General features: G+C 43.3%; 2 protein-coding genes across 2 annotated transcripts in view; one reads left to right on the forward strand and one right to left on the reverse strand.

Annotated features, from left to right (window-relative positions):
• Positions 1 to 18,459, reverse strand: part of LOC122381956 (diacylglycerol kinase 1-like) — a 78,863-nt gene that overhangs the window by 14,217 nt on the left and 46,187 nt on the right. The gene's annotated exons all lie outside the window — the stretch shown is intronic.
• LOC122381961 (adhesive plaque matrix protein-like) lies at positions 13,247 to 14,561 on the forward strand. Its single transcript, XM_043366758.1, has 3 exons — positions 13,247 to 13,281; positions 13,600 to 13,847; positions 14,152 to 14,561. Exons 1-3 carry the CDS (start codon positions 13,273 to 13,275, stop codon positions 14,435 to 14,437), a joined length of 543 nt encoding a protein of 180 aa, XP_043222693.1. The 5' UTR covers positions 13,247 to 13,272; the 3' UTR covers positions 14,438 to 14,561.

An 18,459-nucleotide genomic window follows, 5' to 3' on the forward strand; every position in this document is an offset into this window, starting at 1 on the left:
CATCCCAACACATCCCTTAGAGCTGCCTGCGGCATTACACTCAACGGATTACCAGGTCAAAGCATTACCTTCATTAGGTAACTTGTGGTAAACATGATAAGCTTTTAATGGATTTCATGTTCTCTTTCCTGTAATTAGTTTTATGCAATGGATTTGATTTGTTATGCTCATTATGATCAGCACAAAAATAAAACCTTTATATAAACAATATTTTCTGTATTTTAATAAAAGAAGAACTATATTTGGTAGTAGTAAAGCAGGCGTCACACTTCTTTTTGCAACCAAGGAGAGGTGCTGTAGGTTAGGTTGTAGGTTCTAAGTTGTAGGTACCTAGGTTGTAGAGTTTAGGTTGTAGGTATGGCTAGGTCAGGTTTAGTTAGGTTTGTTTTGGCTTGGTTCAATTAGAAAGCATCTCTGGGTATAGCACCTCTCCTTCATTGCAAAAAGTAGTGTGACGCCTGCTTTACAACTACCCAATATTCTATAGAAAATATTGTTTGACGCGGAAGCTTGCATTGATTAATCATGTTGTAAAATTCAAACCCATTGGCTGTTAGCAGCATGCCAATGCTGATTAGCTGACGATGACATGGCTGCATTCCTCAGCAAATTCCTCAAGAAGGCACTTTTCAGGACGAGAAATGGAATCTTTGCCTATGGTGATCATTGGGCTGTAAAAGCTCCTGGTTTGTGCTTGTCATTACATAACATTTATTACATTTATCATTACTACATAATGTATTGCATTTATCAATACAGCTAACAAGGACACATCTGGATCTTACCAAGGACACATCTGGATCTTACCTGACAGCCCTCACCCAAGCGACCCTCATCTTCTCCTCTCTTGGAAACCTCCTAAATGTACCTACATCTTGCAGCAACACAAAACTGAATCAGAGTAAGAGCTCTGCAATCTGCAATAAAATACTAGGCAGGTCACAGCAAAATACAAGAGAAAAGATTGAAAATCTGATACAAGCTTAAAATTGTATAAGATTTGGAGCAAGCAGTTTGTTGACGCCATCAAATGTATCAACCGCGCAGTATTTGTCATCAAATTTTGGTGCCGAGTCAAGGTCAAATGTCACGTGACATTTGGCCGACAGTTGCATAAAACCCTCTCAAATATAGTCAATTTAGCATTAAAGTCTATGGATTTAGAAGAATTTTCATATCCGACTAGATTTGGGCTACCATGTCTGTTGACCGGGGGCCGCGTTCAAACGACATAAAAATTATCCTTTTATCTCGCAAAGAAAGCAAATCAACAATTTTATTGTAAACCCATCTAATGGCAAAGCAACTTACACGTATCAATAATGTAAACCTAAATATGTATTTTAATCAGGGAAACATCTATGATTAAGTTCAGCGTTATGAGGAAAATCATAGTTAATACTGTATGAGTCATTTGACCTTATCCTTAATACTTTAAGTAAACTGTAATGGCAAAAATACAATACAAAAGCGATATATTTCGAGCACTGCTCTTTCCAGACATGTGCTTGGATCCGGAAAAATGGATCTGAGATCCGATCCCATGGATCCCGATCCGAGATCCATTCAGATCATAGATCCAACCCCTCAATTTTGTCGAGAGATCTACTGGGATCATAGATCTGACCCTTCAATTTTGCCGCTAGATCCACTCGGATCATAGATCTGGCTCCCCAATTTTGTCGTGAGATCCATTGGGATCATAGCTCATACATAGGTGCTCAAAATGTTAACAACTTTCTTTCATAAGAAGTTATGAATACCAAAGTATGGTTAGAAACAAACAATCTTATACAAAGACCATATTAGTAAAGGCATCCAGTTACATTATACAGAATACAAAATAAAGGAGGCTCATGACGGTCACAACTTGAGAGAATTGAGTGACATGAAGATTGTTCACAGTTCACATACCAACAGAAAAGTTTGCATTAACAATTAACATAGAGGTAAGTCAAAGTAATGACTAATGAACAATACATAACTAGGTACCTACCACATCACAATTCATGTTAGAATCTACATAATGATATTGATAAGACAATCTCATTGATCTTGCATTAGACAACCATGAGGCTTTCCAGTTTCCAGCTACCACAATTGATTGATAAACAATAAAAGATGATACTGACACATGTGGCTTGGTTAGGTAAAGGTATTTCAATCTATTGAAAGAAATATTTGATAAAATAAACTGAGATATAAACAAAAGTATAAAAATATATATTCAACAGCCTGCGGAAGCGATGGGAAGCGAAATATCAATTGTAATGGCCTTGGATATTTACCGTAAAATGATTATTCAGTATCTAAATTGAACTCGTGACGTCATTTCAAATAACAAATGAGCTAGGCGTTCTACCTTCGAGTATAATGAAAATAAATAAAAAATCAAACTGGAAAATCAAAATTCTGGAGCTTTTTTTAAAGAATGTTCATTTTTTCTGCCTCACATGATTTTACGATACGATTGTTTGTGAATATCATCTTTGTAGCGTTGAATTTAATGACGTAAACGTAAGCTGAAACGATATTATATGGCCCTGAGCGGTGTGTGCCTTGCAGCTTAATTTTATTCACTTTTCAAAAGAATAACAATATCTTACGTCATTAGTTTAGAGGGCCTATTACGGGGAATCTTTTGGAATCATTACGGTCTTGGTCAAATTAAGATTTTTCATTGGTCAAACGATAATGACGTAATAAAACCATATTACCAAAACGTGAGCTGTGAATTTCGTTTGTCTTTTTTTGGGAGGTTCTCTAATAACGGACGCCGGTGAAAACAGGGCGCCGGAGGGCATATTAGTCACGTGACATTTGGAACTTCTTCCGCTCCAAGGGCCTTCTATATCCCAAACGTCACGTGTAAATTTCACGAACCTTGATCAAATCGCCCCAGGCGCCCTGTTTTCACCGTCGTCCCTCATAACAAAAGCACAGCATGGCACCACACGTGGCAGCTGGCAGGATGCCAAAAGTGGCCAAAAGTAGGAAATCTGAAGAAGTTGATGCCATTTTTGAACTTGTAATTTTATTAGGAAAGTATTAGAGGTTGGTTGCTATTCTTACTAAATCGAAATTGTGTTGCGCATACTAGGGGAAGTTGGGGGAACGCCGAAGACTTTTTTTCTGACGCCCGTAGCACGCAAGGTAGACAACATACGCTATTCTTGTTGGCGTCATTCGAGAGGCCAATCTTTTGCCTTTCAAACATACCAGGCGCATTTGATGAATTCGCATACCGTTAAGCGCACAAACTAAAAATATCATAGGAGTGACTTTTTCGGCGTTGCCCCGGACTGCGGGGAAAGCCGAAAATGGGAGAAATGATCTACGGGGAATGCCGACATTGATGTTTTGCCATTTTATCTCAAACTTTATCCAGAATTCATCAAAGCTGACACACGTTTCAAGAGCTTGAGGACGTGGTGCACACTGGAAGTTATAATTGTGTGATATAATAAGAAAATGCCAGGTAAATCATTCCTTATAGGTAACAGGCCGTTGTGTCGGTTGAAAGTGTAATTTGTGTGACTAAAAATACGCGTTGCTATTCTACAGCAGTAAAGTCCACGTAGCGTGCTTTTAACACGTGCGTAATCGCACGTTTTCGGCATTACCCCAGCCAGCCATACTTTCATTTGCAGGCCCATAACTTTTCAACGTGCTGTATAAATTTCAAATAGGCAGCACACTTATGCAAAGACATGCTAAAGATTACTTGACCGAATTGGCCAGACAAACGGTAGCATAATGAGTAAAAAATGCAGCTTCAAAGGCGCATGTAGTACAAGGGAAACGTACCTTGAAAACGCTCTTGGCGCCCTCACAGTCGAAGTATTCCGAATGACGACTCGTAACAAACATGCGATAATTGTAGTCACTTAAGCTTCAGAGCATCACTGACAGGTGGCATCCATGTCTTACGGTTTTCGAAATATCTCGAATTTCGGCTTTGCCCCAACTCCGGCATTGCCCCAACTTCCCCTAATAGCTCATATGAACATTCTGGATTGGGATTTCATACCTGGCAGAAGTGGATTGCTGGATTATTTTTAACAAAACTGACCTATTTGGCTTCCAGGTTTGATTTCCTAACATCTGTCCATAGGCGGCAGAACAGGGGGGGGGGGGTGTGGCACCAGGGTACAGTGCCCCCCATAGAGTTTGGCATTTTAGCATTTGCCCTTCTGGCGTTGCAGAAAGAATGGGACCAAAATGAAAATCTGCAGTGCCCTGCTGCCACTGCATCTGTCTGTACTGTTTGTTCTTTGAATTAAAGTGGCTGTAGCTTGTTGATAAGATTGTCATCAGTGCTGTCATGAAAAAGTTACAATTGGTCACAAAAAGTAGCAATATGCATGTCCTTGGTTTATTTTAAATGTAGTACAAATGTTGTTTATTTAAATTCAAATTTAATGATGATACCTAATGATCACAAGTGGTCTTAACCAATAACCATGTCCACAAGTGATAATTCTCAATTGTATTGCACTGTAAGGTGTACAATTATGTAGGATAAGGGTTTCATTGGCTACATGTTGTCGTGAGATCCATACAGATCACAGGTCCTCCACAAATTTTAGCCCGCTGGATCCACAGAGATCATAGATCTGACCCCTAAATTTTGTCGAGAGATCCATTCAGATCATAGATCCAACCCCTGAATTTTGTCGAGAGATCCACTCGGATCATAGATCCAACCCCTCTATTTTGTCGAGAGATCCACTGAGATCATAGATCCAGCTCTCGGATCCAAGCACATGTCTGATATTACCCTTCATACCCTACCCGTAGTACAGTTGAACACCGGTATGAATACCCATATCATAAGTCACTATCAAATTCACGTTCAAGTTTCACGTTCACGTATTCATGCTCAAGTTGTCTGTCACCCTACATAATCACCTCCAACTATGCAAGAATTTGCCACGACACTGTGTTGTAGTTGATTTTGGGCCTATGTTGGGGAGACGAGTAGACCAGTTAGGCTGCGCTACAACGAGCATCTCAGAAGTGGGATCAACAAGGAGGCCGGCACGACCCTCGGGGACCATGTAGTGCAAAAACATCCGTCAAGCTGTCCAGATGACACCAGATTAACGGCTCGTATCATGAATGTTTGTAGAGATGAAGCAGACAGGAAAATTACAGAATCCATTAGAATTCGTGAACATAGGCCCAAAATCAAATACAACACAGTGTCGTGGCAAATTCTTGCATAGTTGGAGGTGATTATGTAGGGTGACAGACAACTTGAGCGTGAATACGTGAACGTGAAACTTGAACGTGAATTTGATAGTGACTTATGATATGGGTATTCATACCGGTGTTCAACTGTACTACGGGTAGGGTATGAAGGGTAATATATCGTGTGCTTTGGTATGAGAGGGCAATTTATGTAGTTGTCACGCGATAGATGATATTTCGGGCTGGAAAGCGGCAAATGTGACGAAATGCTACTTTGAAGTGAGACGTGTTCTGCACTTATACTAGCTTCCGAACCGATTGAGAAAGAGCAGTGCTCGAAATATATCGCTTTTGTATTGTATTTTTGCCATTACAGTTTACTTAAAGTATTGAGGATAAGGTCAAATGACTCATACAGGGAAACATCTAAGGAATTTGTCTCCTGCGGAGCTCATCACAATCTTTCGGAACCTAACAGTACTAATAAAATACTGCAAGTTAAATCTTATATGGCACAAATATCGGGAGGCGTTGATGTTATCGTAACAAGTGGGCTTGCTCTTAGGAAGATCGCCTTTTATGAAGTAAGTGATAGTCCACTTTCAGCCGCGCAAAGCGGGGAGGGGGAGGGCAGAATCTGCCCTCGCTCTGGTCTTTCCATATACTCGCACTTCCAATACATTCCAAAAGACACACGCCAGTTATGCAAAACGTGCAGTATCATCAATATGACGTGTTCCATAAAAACTCAAAATGAATGACCTTTTCTTCGAATATAGAAAGTTTAAATGTCGAAAATGATGTATTTAGGTGAATTTTCGCCCACAGGGCATCATCAGACAAGCAATTGCATGGCACAAATTGAACATCAAACATCTTTCAGTTGCCGAGTCATAAATGTCACAGTCAGTTAATATTTTTAAAGCTTTGCGTGAAAACCGTACTATACGTCCCTCCCATGAAATGTAGCAAAAATAATACATTCTATCACATGTAAACATCATTGTACAAAATGGCATGCAGGTGTCCGAATGAAACGAGACGTACACAATATGCACATGAGACAATATGTAAGACTATTACAGATGCAATACCTATTAGTGACTACCTACCTACCTCCGCCATTACCTAATGTATATCTCTTCGTTCAGAGGCGAAGTGGTGTGGTATAGAATAAAATAAAGATGATATCGTTAAGTAATAGGTACACATCGGACCCGACCTGATGCAATTGCCTTGACCTTGGCCTTTCGAAGCATTCGATACAATGCTTCTTCTCTTGTAGACCAAATAAAGCGTTCTTGATGAGCAATCTGAATCCATTCTTCGACAGTTGGGCTCAAAAACCAATTATGTAAAAACTTGTAGTTTTTACTCTTGACCTAACCTTGGTCTGAACGGTAACCTAAGGCAAAAAGACTTGGAATATAAAGATCCGTCTTGTTGAGAGCTTTTCAGTGAACTTTCCTCCATCTTTCTACGATCATCCGTTCGGAAGTTAGACAAGGAGGCTGGGTCGGTACCCCCAGCTGGGCCTCGTTTCATAAAACTCTGCCGTAACTTACACCTTTCCGTAATTCACACCCTTTCAAACTACGGAGCGCAAATGAAGCGGTTTCACAAAGCCACAACTGAAATTGTTTACGCCTCCGTAACTAAGCTCATTTGCGTAGTTGCCGTAATTTATCAAGCGTCCTACAAATTACAAATTCGTGTCAACACTTATTTTTTACGAGAAATTATAAAACAATTATGCTGAATTTTAATCTTTAAAATTATTTATGAAAAAACAAAAATGATACTAATGACCATCCTTTATTAAATCAATATATTGAAAACAGCAGAAAGCCAGCTAAGCAGAAGTGCCTTACTACGAAAGTGGCGCGGCGCGGCGAATAAACAAAATTCCGATAGCTGCCACAAAAAGCGACTGGTACAGAAGATTTGCAGTTTCTTTTTCTCATTTTGGCTGTTCTTTCTTCCTCACCGGGCTCACAATTATAAAATATATTAAAAATTAGCTTCGAATCTTCACATTAATTCAAATTCACGCAACATTTTTGTGCGTAGTTTACACCACTGATATCAAGCACTTGACAAAATATTTGGCGTTAATTACGTCGTTTTATGAAAACCAAATGGCATCAATTGGTCCGGAATCGAGCATTTGCCGTAAATGAAGCTCCGTAATTTCGATGGCGTGAATTACTCCGGTCTCCGGCTTTATGAAACCGAATTGGCATCAAATACGCCAAATCTGGCATAATTGACAGAACGCCGTAAGTAATTCCTTTTATGAAACGAGGCCCTGGCCCTGGACGCGTTCGGCTGCATACCTCAGCGGGGCGCATGATGTCAAAATTATGTCTGAAACAATGCCTAAAAAACCATGTGGTAATATTTAATTGTGCTATTTTTATGATATTCCTAGGGAATCTGACCTAGCCTTTCATGAGGAGGTCGGTGTGACTTTGGTTACCGGATAGAGCAACACCCAGACGTCCAACAAAATCCTGCCTTACCGGTGCCCATGGCCATGTGTACCGAATAGCAAAGCAACATGGGCACTGCTTAACCCGGCAGTTGCTGGGGTATTTCGCCACCCACCGTTTGCTGTGGGGGGGGGGGCGTTAAACGCCCCCAGCCGATAACTCGAGAACCAATAGGCGCAGCGAAACGTACGAGGCGGCAAACGAAAGAACGCGACGAGACGCTTCAGATGAGTACTTTTAAGTTGAATTTTGAGGTCACAGGTCGGGTCAAGGTCAGGTCAAACACCTGAAATCGGACTTTCAGTAGCATGGACTTCAGGACTTCGCAATGGGCGGCTCTCGTCATAAAGTCTGTCAAAACGGTGCACAGTCCATCATATAAGGCCTACAAGAGTGGCAGCTCCATTTAGGGGTCAGTCAAGCATAGGTCAGGGTCAAGGTCAGGTCAACCGGGTAGGCACATATCTCCAAAAATCAAAATTGATATTCGCAGCCTGTGACACATGTTTTATGGGTAATTTGGGGCGTAGCACACGATGGTGACATTCATTTTGTCATATGTATACGTGTTTGGCTCAAAAAGTTCAATTTAAGAAATGCATGTATTTTTTTGGTATCATGGTCGTGAAGTAGTCACGAGAAATTGCCAAGATTCAGTTAAAGATTTAATCAATAATCGAAGATAGACATTTGATTGTTCATAGTATTGGCAGTCTAATGGCGTTTACGGCATGTCTGTATGTCTATTCTGTGATTTTATATGATTTTTTGAACATATGCCGTTTTTGGTCGAAAACTCAGAAATCATGACGTCACTAAAACCTCGATATCTCAAAAAATTTCCGACCGATTTTTTTGAAACTTTGTCACAATACATTTCAATCAATGCCCTACAGGTACTTACCCAAAATTTGGCGCGCCGTTTGTATACTATGGCCCGGCGAAAAAAGTGGGGGCGTTTAACGCCCCCCCCCCAGCAACTCGCGGGTTAAAAGATTCTGTCTGTAATACAGCGGGCTAGCAGTTCAATACTGACTTACACGATGTCAGAAATGCCTGCAGCAGCCACCAGGGTTGGTCACATACCTGAAACACAAAGAAAAAATCCGTCAGTTATTGTGTTACCGAACCTTGCTGTATGAGCTAAGAACGAAGGAAGTATTATGGGTACGGTCAGTCTTGAAAGTACTGCGCAACGTTGCAGTGGATCCATCAAGCCCGACAAAGGAGGGGCTGCTTCATTTAAGTCACCGAACCAATTGACCTGGGATATGGATGAGGATATCAATTGGTTCGGTGGCTCCCAAATTTAGCGGCTCTTCCCCAGTAGGGGTTCATGGACCCACAGCACCGATGCTCGGTACTTTCAAAACTGACGCCGATCAAACTGTGTCGTACTTTTATTCTTATAGACGGTGCCCATTCAATAATTACACTTATTTACCCAAAAGTGCAATGAGAATGGGCTGTGACTATTCAAGCCATACATGTTTAACTACCAAAGGTCCCATTGAATATACCAAAGGTCCCTCAGTATACCCTGTCCAGAAACGTGCGTGGGATGATGAGCACGCACGTACGTACGCATGTTCTGAACACGTCACGTGCCTCATCAATATCTGGGGCATTCCACGATAGAGCGTACCACTTTTTTCCGATTTGACACCCTCATCTCTCGGAATTTGACGAGAATTGATCAGGGGCTCTGAATCCACCTGTAACAATTTCAGGCTTATCAGATAAGTATTTTTTGAGTTATGGTGTATAACATTTTTTGGATCTTGCTTTGCAGCGCTAAGTTTGGCGGGCTGTAACTCTAAGACGGATTATTCAAATGCCAAATGTTATATAACATTGAACTTGCAATGCAACAGAGATTAATATGTATTTTTAAAAATTCGAAAAATACGCTATTTTTGATATATGACATATCGAGTTTTCTTTCATTTGTATTTTTTGAACTTTGGGACCAAATTTTTTTGAATTTTTATTTCTTTAAAAAAATATTTGGCTCATTGTTAAGAAGTATGCAAAAAAATAGAAAGGTGTTCTTTCTTTAAATGTATTTATTTTACGTCACGATAACGGTTTCGAATAGTGATTTCGGGAGGGGAGCTTACAAATGGCGTGGTAAAGCTGCCTAGTAACATCACGGGTTACTGAAATTTCAATTCAAGTCTGAGTCATCTGAAAAAAAGTGAAAAGAGGGTTCATTCAACCCTCTTTCCTATAAGCGCGAGGGTGAAAAAGGCTGTTTGGTTCTGACATTGTTTTGGACGCCAATGACCATAGCTGACCGAGATGAAAGTTACAGGACGCATACATGGTGTCCTCCAGAGGTCTCACAGCTTGTATATCTGGGAATTTTTCAAGGTTACATGAGGTCAGGTCGGTCACGTGACATCACTGTTATAAATCAATGGGGAAATATAAAAACTGTTATTTTGGCGCCGAGAATGATCTAAAACTATCCCACGTACATGGTATCGTGATTTCATGCACTCCTTGCAAAGTCCAATGCTTTACTTTTGCATTGTTAACCTTGCGTGACGTCATTTATGACGTCACTAGGGTCGTACGAGTTTTTCGTCAATAACTCCCGATCAAATCGAGCTAGAGAGTCGGGAAAGCCACCAATGGACTCGGGAAGACCTTCCGAATCGAATGATATGCCATATGATACCCTTTGCCCAGCTTCGTGACCTGAGGGCTCTGACCTGACCTTGACCCGAGGTCAACTACTTAAGTTGACCTCACCATAGCAAAAAGTATACCATTCGATGCACCTGAGCTAGGCGAACACAATGATGCCAAAATCGCGGCTCTGCGGCCATTTTTTGCGAAGTTATTTACTAAAAACCGAACCCGTAACTTCAGTCACGTGACCTGACCTCAGACGCTACCGGTTAACCTGAGACCTTAAAAGCGGGTACCAATCGCTGCGACTTGTAACGGCACACACGCTCGTTTTTTCCGCGAGGCTCTAGCTCTATTAGAAGCGAAACGGCGTGCTGGGGTCGTATCAACCCCTCCGAAACCCATTTTGTTTGCGGGAAAATGAGGAACTTATAGAAAGAACACCTTTCTTATTTTTTGCATGTTGATTTGCAATGACATGAAGATTATTTTGAAAAAATAAAAATGTGAAAAATTTTGGTCCCAAAAGTCATTAGAGGCAAATGAAAAAAGATTAAGGTTTTTGCTCAACAATGAAATTTTTTCTTTGGAATTGTTAAATAGTAATATTAATTCTTGATTCATCGCAAGCTTATTGTTGTTTACTTTTTGTTGGTTGCTTAACCCGTTCTTGAGTTATAGGCCATCAAACTTACCGTTACATACCGAAGTTAAAAAAATGTAATGCAATATAACTCAAAAAGTTTTGATCTGAGAAGTCTGATATTTTGCCAGGCGTCTTTGGGGCCTATGATTACCCCTAGGACCGATTTTCATTAAAATCTGAGAGATGAGGGTGACGGGCCTGGTACGATCTATCGTGGAATGCCCCATCTAACAAATAATTTCATACCATGTGCAATGTAGGCATGGTAATAACTATTGCAGATGGACTACGCGCTTGTCACTACCACTGCAATGTTCACTTTCATTTGGCATCATAGAGAATGATAAAAGTATCCGCGTGTGCTTTTTTAATGACAGCACCAGCACACCTAACTATTTATCAGCTCGATTACAAAAGACAAGCAGCTACCCTATATCTAACGTCAGAATGTGTCCAAAGGTGCCGGCTCTGAATTCAAATGGGCAGATTTGGGACGAATGGTATAAAGTGATGTGTGATATGCAAACTTAGACTGCCTGTATGTCTTTTATACGACTTGCAACAATCTTTCCAGATAGTCATGCCTACAACTTTTACTGATTATGTTTGCTTGATCTTATACAGAGACGATGAATCATATCCCGCGCCCCACTGGGGGGGGGGTATTTATAGCCCCCCCTCCCGGTTTTCTGCAATAACTTCCAAACCGCTTGACGTATCGACGCCAAACTTTCAGTACCTCCGGCTGCATCAATTTGTCACCTTGTGTCAAAATTTGAACTTCGTACCTACCATAGGTCGGCCGGAAATGACGTCAGAGTGACGTCATGTTCGGCCGATTTCGACGCAAAACATTGAACCACGGCAATCGCTCCCAAGAGCTCAGTTTTTAAGCTAGATCCAATTTCTTTGCATGAGAGGACTCAGAATAGACTGCGCTATCAAACTGCTATCTCGGATTTTCGAAATTTTGAAAATTTCGAAAATTTTATATAATAAAACTCAAAATTTATATTTTTACATTTTTTTCAAAAAAAAAGAAACGGAATATATGTGATAGAACGCATTATTATGACTAACTCTAACAAGTTTTAGCTAAATATCTTCAAAAATGGCCAAGTTATACGCATTATTGCAAAAAATTAACAATTATTAATTTTTCAAATCAATTTTTCCAGCATGAATTTGACATCATACGCCAATATAAATAGCACCATCGTGTTCCTGAGCTCAAACTGCATCCAATAGACACCTTTTTTGTTGAAAAATTTTAACTTCAAAATTTGACCTTTTTTGACCTGAAAGTGACCTGACCTGAGCTAAATTTGACTCAAAATGACCTCGAATGACACAGACGACATCAAATTCGAAATCTCTGACCTAAATAGACCATAAAACATGCGTCACGTGACCGACGGATGATATAATATTTTCGTGACCTGTGATGACCTGACCTTGACCTGAAAATCAAAGTACAAATTTGGTACCCTCAGAGTATCTAGAGCATCTGTTCACGAGTGTGTGAACCAAAAATGAGCCTGATCTGACTTGTAAGACGGCGGCCAGAGCCCAAAACGTGAAGAAGCCAAAATGCTAATAATTTTTACTTTGACCTGACCTGTGACGTTATCGGTGACTTCGAGGTCAATGAAATTAGGTTTCGCTCGACAGTTTTTCCGGGGGCTATCAGACGCCGTTTGAATTTTGACGATCGGCCCAGTAGTTTCGGAGTTAGGAGGGGGGGGGGGGCTATGAATAGCCCCCCAACCCCCCCCCCCCCCCCAGTAGGGCGTGTTATACGCAGACCCCAGTGGGGCGCGGGATATCTTTGGCAGTGCTGATAACTTTAAGAGTCATGTTGGATATGCTAATCGACAACTGTTGAAGAGCAATCAAGCAAAGTAGCATCACTCTCACAATTGAGACAAAACAAAAACGTAAAAACAATGCCTGATAAACTAGAGGATCTTGAAGTGGACTTCTAAAAGTTTATGAGAAATACATAGCTATGACATTCCTTAGCTCACTGACTAGCTTCGAACTGCGAGTCACGATACTGATCACTGGTGTCAGTCTACCAAAATCAAAACACCCCTGAAATTCCGGAGAAATTGTAGCATACGACGGCTCAAGCTTCTTCACACGCTGCGGAAACGTGATCTGTCACGGTCAGATCTCAGAAGGGGGCGTGGTCACTGGTCACTGGTCAGCCTCTGGGCCCGTCCCGCCCCACACTGCCACCTACTTAGGGCCGCACCGACTGTGGGAGAGCATCAGTTCAACACCGATCACACTCCAGTCAACATGAAGCTGGTGAGTACTAGTAGGCCCAAGGCAGAAAACGCTAGCAGAAACTCCTAAACACATTTTACATCGTAAGCCTGACGGTTGTTGAGCCTCCGCGCCTCCTCCTGCCACTGGCTGCACTGGAGGGGGAGCGGCAGTTTGTTGCCCCCCTACTTTTCTGATGTTTTCGTCGCAAAGCAAAGCAATAGATTGGCCAAACTTCCCACAAATATATCAGAATAAATACGAGACTTCATAGCTGCGGCAAGATGCACACAGTGTCACCCTTCCATAATGTTAAGCATGCCATGGATTGAAATAACTTGGGTATCTTTCCTCTTTCAGTTCATCATCGCTGCTCTGGCCCTGGTGGCCGTTGCCGACCGGCCCCAGCCTTCCTACAGGCCCCGTCCCACCTACGCTGCCCCGACCTACGCCCCGGCCCCGACCTACAAGCCCCAGCCCAAGTACGCTCCTGCCCCGTCCTACGGCCACTCGAGCTACAAGCCGATCGCAATCCTGGGGCAGGAGGACGTCCACCCCGGAGATGGCACCTACAGCTCCAAGTTCTCCACCGAGAACGGCATCTACAGGTCAGTAATAAAAGATACAATGCTGAGTGTCAGATAACATAATTCTAATACGGCCAAAGTTGCAATGCAGAAAACATTGTAAAAAGTACAGCCCAGAAAACACTAGATGTGAACAGTGAAACGCCCAATCTTCCATGAGGCCTTTCCTTAAAAGAAATAAAAATAAAATGAAAACAAAAAGACGATAACCTCAGCGTAACAATCAACCGTGCAGACCAATGACACTTCGATACACGTCTCTGTATATGTTAAGTCACTTGGATGATGAAATATCTAACTTTGCCAACACTATTTCCACTCTTAGATCCGAGACTGGCGTGCCGGTGCCCGGCTACGGCAAGAACGCCTACGGCGAGGCGGAGGACCTCTACCGCCAGGAGGGCTCCTGGAGCTACACCAACGGCTACGGCGAGGAGGTCAAGGTCGCCTTTGTCGCCGACGAGAACGGCTACCAGCCGTCCAGCGACATCCTGCCCACCCCGGTGCCCACCGAGTACCCGACCCCCGAGGTGGACCCCACCTACGTCGAGCCCCAGCCCAGCTACGGCAAGCCCGCCTACCAGCCGGCTTACAAGCCCGCCTACAACTAAACAATTCCTGATAACTTGTGATTGGTGTCATGAGCTGTGATTTCCTATCGGATATTTTTATATGTATTTATTCAAACGAAACTATGTATAACGGTACTTACTGAATACAAGCTTCGCCGTGTCATTTGGGGCTCTTCAGCAACACATGCTAAACATGATACAGTTGATACAATGGTGATAAGGTATCGATACCGACAGAAATGTTCTGCGTGATTGAAGTTATACACACAATATTGTAAATTACGCAACAAACCGTTCCACCTATACATATTACATACTGAGACATTAATAACAGAAGTGCAGAGCAAAAGGGGTTGGTGAGAGCAATAGGTAATAATGATAAGTGCCAATTAGTGTAACTGTTTGTGTTAGTGTTTCAAGCTGGTTGGAGCCGAGCATTGAACAGCTGTAGCAGAACAGTTGACTACTGTTTGATGAATTAGTTGTTCATTGAAGGGTCAAGCAAGAGACTGATCTTGGCCCTTTAATTTAACTTCCCATACCATGTACGGAAAGATAGATAATCACCAGTGCCGGCGAGGGTCAATCAGGCAAATATGCCCAAGGCATTGACCAGGTCCTACAAAGGCCTAGACAAGCAAATAGGCTTGCTGTATTTCAGTATGCGGCCTCCGGAAGCCGTGCTTTTTGCGGAACAATCTTCACTCTTCATCCAAAGTTATTGCATTCACACGCTCTCTCTCTCTCTCTCTCTCTCTCTCTCTCTCTCTCTCTCTCTCTCTCTCTCTCTCTCTCTCTCTCTCTCTCTCTCTCTCTCACACACACACACACACACACACACACACACACAAAATCCTTTCACCCTCAGAGGTTTCACCCAATAGCCAATAAGTAGGCATACCAAGTTTCAACAAAATCGCAGAGGTGGCCGATTTTGGCTGTCCCGGTTGACATGGAATGCCCCTATAACTGATGACACCAAACAAAACAGCAAATTCTAAATCATCACAGATGACTTCAAACGACACTCGCACGGTATTCTTGACAATATGATATTTGTAGTTTAAGATATTGGAATTTAAACATCGCGAACGTATAAGGGGGGGGGGGGGTCCGTTGGACCCTCTTGCCGTTTCGCCCCTGATCGAGCTAGAGCTTCGCGGAAAAAACGAGCGTGTTGCCCGTGACAAGAGCAAGCCGATGATATCTAATTTCGCTGTCATAGGTCATTGATTGACCTTCCAGGTCATGTCAATGACCCAAAAGTCGGGAAAATCGGGACTTGTTAGAACGTCGTAAAGTGTACCTAGCTGCTATGAGGTTTTTCGGGGTGCTGTTCACGAATAACATGCTAGTTTTGATCACAGATGATGTCTTCATGCATTTAGGCCCGGACGGGTCAGGCCAGGTCAGGTCAACCAATAGTGGTCTTGCCGGGTACGTGTCAACCCCCTCCTACAGTTTCGTAACATGTTGTGAAGGCACCAAAACTACTTCGTAAATGTTAAAATAGTTGCTAAATTAGGATTCAGCTCCAAAAATTAGCATAAAACATGTAAAACTCGAAAAAGTGAACCGTAGTCAAAGGCCAATGACCTGACCTGACCTTCAGGTGACCTTGAAACCAACCCTGATGCATGGAAATAACATCATATCACATGTTTAAACGCTTGAAACCACGAAAACACTGCAAACGCGCGGCTAATGGGAGCCGACAAACGCTGAATCGCGCTTCCAGCCATACATGGTCTCAAGAATATGTCACATGCCAAAGGTCATTCGGATCAGGATCATGAAATTTCCAGGGTAGGTGTACAATTGATGTCGCGGAGGCACTGAAACTTTCGTTCCGATCGGCCGCTTTTTACGCGAGGTATTTGCGAAAACCGAGGGGGTCCGTTCGACCCCCCCCCCCTTATACGGGCGAGGGTTAACCCGCGCACCGACGGGGGTCTGCGCCAACTTCGCACCGACGGGGGGGGGGGCGGATGACCGCCCCCCCCCCTGAGATCTCGAGAACGAAGCAAGATAGCGACAAGCGGTAAACGGCATCGGATACGCACGGCCAAGATCTACAATTTTTACTAAGGTCATTTTCAGGTCAGGTCAAAAATGACGTCACAGGGGTCGAAAAAGTCAAAATGGCGGCGCTAGATATGGAGATAGTTTTTCTCGAATAACTTTCGAATTAGTCAAGATAGGAACAAACTAAGGGCATCATCGTGATCCTCTCGTCAATCCGCATCGAATGATATATATGTTGACCTCGAAAGGTCAAGGTCAAAGGTTGACCTCAGGTCACGTGACCTTGAGGTCATCATGTATATCATTCGATGCGTCTTGACGAGCTGAACACAATGAGATCATCCACGCGTCTGTATCTTGTTCCTGTACGGAGTTATTGGCCAAAAACCTTTGGTGACCTTTGATGACGTCACATGACCTCACAGCTGCCCAACAGCAAAACAGACCTCAAGGTAGTGAAGGTTGATCGTATATGAAGTCATGTATGGTATATGGGGCCATTCCGACCCGTTTTAGTGGTAAAATCAGGGAGTTGATTTTTCCCCCATTGACTTATAATGGGGAGGTCGCGAAATTGACCTGACCTTAGGTCACCGATATCAAAATTCCGAGATATACAAATTGTAGCTACTAATGACCTAATAATATCCTGCGACTTTCAAAGGCCTCCGACATCTAGTGTAGCTCTGGCACGGTGACAAAGTTGCAAAAAAGTGACTTGAGGTTGGGTCATGCAAAGTGACCTGGTGACCTGACCTTAAACTTAAAAGGTAGGAGGTTCAAACTTGCACACCATGTGTAAAATTGATGAGGTTATAGTCATACCAAATTTCGCGGCGCGTAGGTTTTTCCGCTATTCGCGAAAAACCTCAGGGGGGGGGGGGCGGATATCCGCCCCCCCCCCGTCGGTGCGAGGGTTAAGCGGTGTCCTTGGAAAAAAGAAGATATAATACAATATAACTGTATGACTATTATTGTGCCCTTTAACACTGAAGACTTGCCCCATACTGCTGACCAATGTGAGCCTTTTCACCAATAGCACGTTCCATTCGTTGTTTTTCAATAAGGTAAACAAAGAGTCTGAAAAAGTCCCGGTAACATTCAAGGATCGCAAAATGACGGTGCTTTGTCCAGTGAAAGGAAGCATGGTAGAAAAGAGGAGCGCCTTCTATTTGTTTCGGTCCCATCCGGTATTTATCTCGGCATGGCAACAGCACGTGAGCTGCGTACACCATCTCCACGGAGGACGGTGCAAATTAGCCAGCCGTCTTCCTGCGCCGGAGCCAAGGTCTCGTCAGGACCGGTTTGACCCAGATACTGGAGCGGACGCCGGGAGGGCACGAAGGCCAGGCGCGCCATTGCGGAGGGAGGCACTCGCCTGCGGCCAGGACTACAATGGGGGACGAGACGCGGCTAACGGTGCGGCGGCGGCCGGCCAGTCGTCAGGGCGTGGCCCCGCCGGGATGCACGTCCAGACGGCAGTGACTGCCGGCCGGTGGTCAAGGTCGGCGGCGCCGCGGAGGTCGGGGGTCGACCCTGGTGGACACCGGACGACCTGCTGAGCAAGGTGCTGAGACTACACAGGTCCGAACCCTGTCAGAGGTGGTCCCATGAGGTCGAAGGACGGACACTATTCTGCAGAGATGGTGCAGACAAGGACGCCAGCGGTATGAGTGCTCAGTCTTGCCGCTATGTCCTGCAGCGGCAGATAACCGAGCAAAGTGCGTAATATTTCCAGCTCACTGTGACACCAAGACACAGTATATTGGCCATTCGAGGGTGTTGCATCTCTCAGCTTCATGGCGTACCCAGATTCATTGCCCGGTGGGATGTGGTAGCAGAGGGAGGGCAAGGTCGCGCTTCTGGGCTAACTGTGAGAATCTTGCATAACACAAGCCACGACAGACGTAACAAGAGATTTACTTAAATTGCCACCGATATCACTTTTCAATGCCCCTGGGAGATCTTGTCTAATATCTGTCGCGCCAATGGAGCATATGCAAATTAACATTCAAATGACACGGTTATTTTGCTTC

Source organism: Amphibalanus amphitrite, unplaced genomic scaffold (assembly GCF_019059575.1).
Source record: "Amphibalanus amphitrite isolate SeventyFive unplaced genomic scaffold, NRLGWU_Aamphi_draft 000131F_arrow, whole genome shotgun sequence".
NCBI classification, from domain to species: domain Eukaryota; kingdom Metazoa; phylum Arthropoda; class Thecostraca; order Balanomorpha; family Balanidae; genus Amphibalanus; species Amphibalanus amphitrite.

Excerpts from the sequence above, each read along its gene's own strand:
- LOC122381961 (XM_043366758.1), top strand. Across the intron at positions 13,848-14,151 it reads ACCGAGAACGGCATCTACAG|ATCCGAGACTGGCGTGCCGG; the intron begins GTCAGTAATAAA and ends TTCCACTCTTAG.